The sequence below is a fragment of the Morone saxatilis genome, unplaced genomic scaffold (assembly GCF_004916995.1).
Source record: "Morone saxatilis isolate NCDOM2014 unplaced genomic scaffold, NCSU_SB_2.0 Contig18, whole genome shotgun sequence".
NCBI lineage: Eukaryota > Metazoa > Chordata > Actinopteri > Moronidae > Morone > Morone saxatilis.
The window spans coordinates 25,291,160-25,298,499 of record NW_023339740.1 but is presented as its reverse complement, the minus strand read 5'-3'; the positions used below and the strand labels follow the sequence as shown (position 1 = coordinate 25,298,499).

General features: G+C 43.8%; 1 protein-coding gene across 1 annotated transcript in view; it reads right to left on the bottom strand.

Moving 5' to 3' along the window:
• LOC118328185 (filamin-C-like) overlaps positions 1-7,340 on the bottom strand; it is a 64,434-nt gene that overhangs the window by 13,472 nt on the left and 43,622 nt on the right. The window contains exons 13-26 of the mRNA XM_035661796.1: positions 6,495-6,655; positions 6,292-6,382; positions 6,020-6,174; positions 5,647-5,764; positions 5,425-5,504; positions 5,088-5,273; positions 4,557-4,871; positions 4,303-4,420; positions 3,478-3,678; positions 3,028-3,201; positions 2,761-2,923; positions 2,456-2,616; positions 533-824; positions 57-210 (exon numbers count right to left, since the gene is read on the bottom strand). Coding sequence (XP_035517689.1) covers positions 57-210; positions 533-824; positions 2,456-2,616; positions 2,761-2,923; positions 3,028-3,201; positions 3,478-3,678; positions 4,303-4,420; positions 4,557-4,871; positions 5,088-5,273; positions 5,425-5,504; positions 5,647-5,764; positions 6,020-6,174; positions 6,292-6,382; positions 6,495-6,655 — 2,369 coding nt within the window. The remainder of the gene's footprint in view (positions 1-56; positions 211-532; positions 825-2,455; positions 2,617-2,760; positions 2,924-3,027; positions 3,202-3,477; positions 3,679-4,302; positions 4,421-4,556; positions 4,872-5,087; positions 5,274-5,424; positions 5,505-5,646; positions 5,765-6,019; positions 6,175-6,291; positions 6,383-6,494; positions 6,656-7,340) is intronic.

The window sequence follows — 7,340 nt, the reverse complement described above, 5'->3', positions numbered from 1 at the left end:
TGTGTAGGTGTGTGTAGGTGTGTAGGTGTGTAGGTGTGTAGGTGTGGGTTACTGACAGTGATGAGCACGCTCAGTTGGCCCTGGCCGGCGTCCTTGGCATCGATGTTGAACTCGACAGGGAAGCTGGCAGGGACGCCACTGGTTAGCCCGGGGCCACTGGCTCGCACTTTGCTGGCATCGTGAGTGGGCAGAACCCGAAACTTGAAGGGACTGAAGAGACCACAGACACAGTCACTACAGACGCTTCTCTGCCTTTCATGCATTGACAAACTGAGTCTTAAATTCAATCATCCTTATTTTATTCCCACTGTAGTCGGAATTTTTAATAAAAAGGAAGTCCAAGTAAGAAAAAGAGTCCCACAAAGTGTCAAAGTGCAGATATCATTATCACAACAAAGAAGCATTAAGGAAACCTTGTGCTGTCTCAAAGGAGAATTCTTTTTTTTTTTTTTATGTCAGTAGCAACAAAACCAAACAAAAAAACACAAATACTTCAAAAAATACAATGATAAACTGATCCACTGCTGTATACCTGCGGGGGACGTCCTCCTCTGCGTACTTGATGGCCACAGAGTACGGTCCCTCCACAGATGGAGTGTAGGACACCAAGTGAGTCCCGTCCCCGTTGTCCGTCACCTCCACGGGTTCTGAGACTCCTTTAGTAGCAGTGACAGCCACAGCCAGCGGGGCCACGCCCGCCTTCCTGCAGTCTACAGTGAAGGATTGTGGGATATTTGCCCTGACCCCTGATCCCACCCCAGGGCCAGACACCTTGACCTTACTGGAGTCCACCACGTCTTTCACTGGGACCTTGAATGGACTTCCTAGAAGGATCAGGAAGAGGAAATATAGGTTTAAGTCACAAAAACTAAAGCAAAGTAAGAATTTAGTTTTTGCCCATAATTGAAAAAATAACTGGCAGATTAATCAATAATGAAAGTAATCCTTTGTTGCAGCCCTACTATTTCCTATTGCTGGAAAATATTGTCCCAAATTCTCTCAGTCTGCCTGTGCATCATTGGCCACTGGTCATCTTTACTGTACTATAGTGAGTAGCCTAACTACTGGCTAACTGCAATAGCTCTATAAAGTTTATCCTGGTGTTACATTGTTTTTAAGTTTGATCTGGATCATGTGGTTTCTGGGTAATGTGGTTTCCGCATCCTACAGCTTTTTGTACCTCGAGCTGGTGCCTTCACAAAGCAAAACCACAAACTCACATCTGTCTATGAAAGGTGTCGAACAAGGAAACATGCTGAGCTTTTCCTGAACAAAGTCCATTAAACTGAGCTGCAGCTTTTTAACTTCAACCACATCTTTAAAACATTAAACTGAAACACTCGGCACATCTTTTCTCAGCCAATAACATCTTTTTGACACAAACCACATCTTTTAACGTCAGTGGTTGTTTATAGGCGGAAATGAGAGCAAAGCCGACAACATGTTACAAGGGAATCAACATTAAAGTGCCTTTGGGAAATAAACAGACGTGAGGGATCCAAGTGGATCTGTGTAAGGATGTCTGCTGTCGATGAGAAGTCAATGATTTAAATTTTTGAGCCAATTTCCAATTTCTGTACCAATCATTATGTTCTTCTTATTGTCAACAAACCTTATAAAAACACCAAAACCGACAATGAATTGATCTACTAAAAGATTTTGTTTGGTTATTCCTTTGTTCCAGAGAGCTCCATTTTTGTCCAAATACTATTAAAAACACATCAATGAGTCACACTGTTTCACTGGGTAACATGTTCCTTCATTACCGTGAACACACTGTAGTTATTTGATTCAGTCCCACAGACACCGTCCTGCTGCTGGAAATACTCACTACAACCGAGCTTCAGGAGTAATGTATTACGTGTAACTGAGATACATAATCAGGATACAAAAAAAGGTAAGTGTAATCCATTACAGTTACAGAAAAAAAGACGTAATCAGATTACAGTTACATTTAGTAAAAATGGGGATTATTAAGCAGCATTACAATTTTAAAATCAATTAGTGTTTCTTTAAAGATACACTGAGAAGAGGACATATTTTTGATGCTAAAGATCTTCCATCGTCCATCTTACATCAATACTTCTTATTGATATTTCTTTTCTCTTTTTATTTGCATATTTGGTGTTGAGGCAATCCAAAAGTAATGAAAAGTAATCAATTTACTCTATATACTATATATGAAACTATATATTTGTGAGACATTTCTAAAGATTTACTGATGGAAGTCAAAAAGTATTGAGAGGTGGACTAACAAGTTGGTTTTAGTCTTTTTATGGAATAAGTTGACAATAAGAGAAATATAGAATAACCCCGGACTGATCCTTAGTTCACTTCATAGTGTTGAACCAAAAGAACAAATAACTGACAAAACACTGCTGCCATTCATAAAAACATGTAATGCCATTAGCAGCAGGACATGGCGTTACAAGAAGGTCTAAAATCTCTCTCTCACCGGGGATGTGTTCTCCTCCGTAGGTGATGTTGACGTCATAGAGGCCGGGGGTGAAGGGAACGTACTCCACGCTGCAGCTGCCATCTTTGTTGTCTTTGCAGGACATCTTTGACTCTGATGGACCCTCCACAGTGATGCCGAGACCACCAATACCTGCCCCTCTGATAACAGATCAACACACCCAAAATCAGCAATCAGTCTGACCAGAAGTTATTTTACTGCAACAAAATGCTGCACAGACCTTAACGTGTAAGAACTGGAATCATAACTCGTCTGCCTTCAAACACTTTTGTTCCCAACAGTACCTGGTGATTATGTTGAAGTTGTTGGGTTTGTCAGTCAGGGCTTGCTCGAGTCCGGGGCCCGTAGCCACCACCCTGCTGGGGTCACATCCCTCTGACACAGAGACCTTAAAGGGGCTCTTAGGAACCGGTGTGTCATCATACAGAACCTGGACGCTGTGGACGCCTGAAACACACACCGAAACAGTCAGCAGCTGATGGATGTAGATTACGGTGAAGTAGTTTGGGAAAGGTTCATGGAGGAGTGTTTCTCAGCAGATGGTGCGTTACCGTTCTCGAAAGGAGTGTACTCAATGCCGTAGGTCCCGTCTGCATTGTCGGTGACCACACAGTCTGTCAGCGCTCCGGATGGGTTCCTGACCTCTGCCTTCAAGTGGTCTCCTCCTCGCCGGGTCAGAGGACGGGCGTCCACCGTAAACGCTGTGGTGGCTTCTCTGAAAACAGCTGCAGGAGAAAGGAAGTACATATGTTTAAAAGGGACAGTTTACTCATTTGTTAGTCCTACTCAGCCAGTGAAAACAGTTGTATAATGTCTTCTGTGGCTCTGAAGAAGTTTTATCAAGTCTGTGAAAATATCTGGTCATGATCATCTTGGCTTGGAGACATATGTATAACAGAAACCTCCCATTGCAAACCCAGAAAATTAGCTTTTTTGTATTGGAGGATATACTTTAACAAGCTTTAACCAAACAGAACTGACTCAGATGGGCCATACTGCACCTTGTCCCTCCACTCCGGGTCCAAACACTTTGACCTTGGAGGTGTCCACGGCAGGATCCACCATCACCTTGGCAGGGAAACCGGGGACGGCCTTGCCTCCGTACTTCAGCAGCAGGGTGTACATGCCAGAGGTCAGAGGGACGTAGGTCACCGTGTATGTCCCATCTTTGTTGTCCAGCACCTCTGTCTTAGCTTTAACACCTGGAACAAACAGTGTAGTTTTTACATTTCCAACACAGCACTGAAGCCTGTCCGAATATCTAGAATGTGAGTTGTTCTGTGTGCTTTCAACAGAACACTTCCCACATGTGGAATAACAACAACAGACACTATATATTCATAACAAAGATATTTGTGGGCAATTTTGCATAACTTGGTGTTTTTCCTCTTCCAGGCAGCGTTTCAGTTCATTTCAGGACAATATGACTTAGTCAATAAGACATTAGCGTAAATGTAGCATCGGTTATGTCAGAACTGGAGAGTTTTTCTTCATTGAAAGAAGAGCAGAGTAAGACACTGAAGGCTTTCCTTGATGGAAAGCTCAATGGATTGTTTGTTGATCTGATTTGTTGAAGTTTGCCTGTGATGGACGGTAATAAACGGATGGTTCATCACCTGGCAAGTACTTCTTCATTTTCACATTGGGCACAGTCTTTCATAGAAACAAACTGAAGTCAATGCCTGTCTGGAAGGAAGACGGATAACCTGGAAAGTGGTCAGCACTAATGTGTTAATATGCTAAAGCATCTACAACTACCAGTAAACTCTTTCACAGCTGATCATGTTTATGTTGGTACTGGTGAATAAAAACAGTGTTGGTGTTACCAGAGCCTGGTGCAGAGCCAGTAGGACTGGTTGGGGGGGAGTCTAGTGCAGCCTCCAGACTGAGTTGTCCTGGTCCGGCCCGGGAACAGTCCACATTCACCACACTGGTCTCTCCAACCTGCACAGACACAACAAGCTTGATGAGACTTTATACTTTATTTAAATTAAAAAATTAACAGTTCCTCATTCATCCTGGCAAAGTGTCACAGAACAGATCATTTTGGGAAGTGTAAGAAGCCTCTCCGGACCCTCACCTTGGCTCTTTTCAGGCCCGACCCCGACGCCACCACCTTAGAGGGGTCAAAGGGCATCTGGATGTCGGCTTTGAATGGTGAGCCTGGGATGTGGACGTTCTCAAACAGGATGTTAACGAGGTAGTCTCCGGGCTCGGTGGGCAGGTAGGAGACAGAGCAGGTCCCATCGCCGTTGTCTGAACACTCGATCTTGGCCTCGGTCGGACCCTCCACCGTCAGCCCCAGACCTCCGGTGCCGGCACCCTTGGTGTCGATGGTGAACTCTGCCGGATTTCCCACTAAACCTCCCTTCAGACCGGGACCGAACGCCTTCACCTGGAGGGGAGGGGGGGCGAGATTGGACGAATGTAGCCGCTTTTATTTTATTTTTTTTCAGTTTTCATGTTGTTTTTTAATTTAGCTGTTTTAACTCTTGTCAAATACTACCTACTCCTATTGTCAACCAAAGAGAAAAAGAAAGAAGAATAGAAACTCTTCACAACAACCATGTTTCCATGCTTTCCATACATAAGGATCGGATGCTGATGTTACCTTGCTCGGGTCTGGAGGTAGCTGGGCGTCCACAGGGAAGGGACTCCCAGGTACGGGGTGTCCATCGTAGGACACGTTGACAGCGTGGACGCCCTCTTCTGTGGGGGTGTAACGGACCAGACTGATGCCTGCTTTCCCCGCCTGAGGCTCCACTTTACAGGGTACCGCCTGCTGGCTGGGACTCAGCTAGGAACACACAAACACACACTTGGTGACTTAAAACCACAGTCTCTTTTAAAATTAAAGCCAACAATGGATTGATTCTAATAACAAGCTCATAGTGATCTAAGTGAAAAAGATAATTTTAGAAATAAATACAGCATTCCCTGAAACTCACCACTGCCACTTCCAGGCGACCTTGACCTCCTGCACCCTTGGTATCAACCATAAACTGCTGTTCCTGATCGACCTCCACTCCTGAAAGACATTTATTAATTTAACAATCAAGTGGAAATTATTCGCAGGTGAGTACTAAATAGTAAAGAACAACAAGAACTACAAATTATTTTTGTGTCCTAAAAAAATTTATTAGCTGAGACAAAAAAGACATATTTCTTACTTCCATCCAGGTTGTCCAGGCTGACCTTGCTCAGATCCAGCGGGGCAGCAACCCCAACCGTGAAGGGGCTCTTGGCGATGGGATCTCCACCAAACTTCACCACAATCGTCATTTCCCCCTGCAGACACATGAAACGTGCAGATTTAAAAAGCACTTGGGTAAGAACCTGCTGACTGTTTAATTCTACCGAAAACACGTCAGAACATGAAATGTCTCTTTTCAGCTTTCATTCGCAGACAGATGAAGACGTGCTGTCTGCACACAGCATTCACTGGGTTTGTTGTTCTGGTGCGAACTGGCAATCACAACTTTAGGAAAATTATACAGAGTTTATTTTTTATCTGTCATAATGACTGTGTAGAATTTGACGTGCCTGTTGTGCAGGTGTGTATTTGACAGTCTGGGAGTAGTCGTAGTTGTCAATGATGTCAAAGTCTTTGACGGGGGAAGAGAAGGTAACATCCAGCGGTGCTTTCCCGGCTCCTTTAGTCAACACTGTGAAATGAGTCGGCTTACCGCTCTCTATACCTGGACAGGTAGAGGGAGAGAGAGATTAAGTGCAACACTCAAGCAAGAACACACAGAGACACAGATAATTTAATAGAATTAGACGTAAACTGCGAAGCAAAACGGCGCCTGTCTCACCAGTGCGAGCCAGTCCAGGACCCTCTGCTTTAACCTTTGATGCATCGTGGGAAGGTTCAACTTTGACGTGAAAGGGACTCTGAGGAACTTCCTGTGTGGAAAAATTGAAGCCAAAATTTATCAGAACAAACCCAGAACATCTTCAGAGATCTATCCAGAGATTAAAACCTGCAAACCTTTAAGCTGTGTGTGTGTGTGTGTACCTTGTCAGTAAACAGGACTTTAACGGTGAGTCTACCAGCAGCAGGAGGCATGTATTTGACAGTGAACGTGTCGTTGGCGTTGGGGATGATGTCAAAGTCCACGTCAGCCTCTTTGTCACCGACCATATTGGCATCACACTTGATCCCCACACTGACGTCACCTGAATGAACGGACAAACACACACGCAGGCAGACACACAAGCATTATTTGAACTGAAGTGAATACCAGAGTTGGAGCAAAATGCAGGGTTCAGACTTCAGTCTCAGAAATGTGAGTGTGTGTTTGTGTTAAGAGTGTGTGTGCAGCTTCTGTTGTGACACTGACTTCCACAAGGGGGTGGTAGAGTGTCATTGTTTGCTGATGTTCATTCATTTTTATTATGATGTCATAAACTCTAATGTAAACAGTGAACCAACATTGTGGCACAATCCGAGTCCCCTGCAGCAGATCTGAGCCATCAATCACAGACAGAGGAATTCAAAGTACGAGAGGAATGAAGCGGGAAAACCATGTGAGGGAACAGAAAAACATGTCAGATTCTCCAACCCTTGACAATCTCAAAAATATCCACTCTCTGTTCAGGTGACACAATATCAGATCTCTCCTACAGGTCGCTCTAAATACTTTGTTCAGATATGAATATATGATAAGTATTCAGATATGTTTACTTTGGTATTATTATTGATAAATGCAATATGCATTACGTAGGCATTAACATATGTCCAGGTTTGAATGCTTTTCTTTAATATGTGAAGGGAGAATGTGAAAGCTAAAAAGTTAAGTTGCTCTTGGTCTGTGCAGGTAGATGATAAAGAGAGTGATTGTGTGTGTGTGTAGGGGTGTGT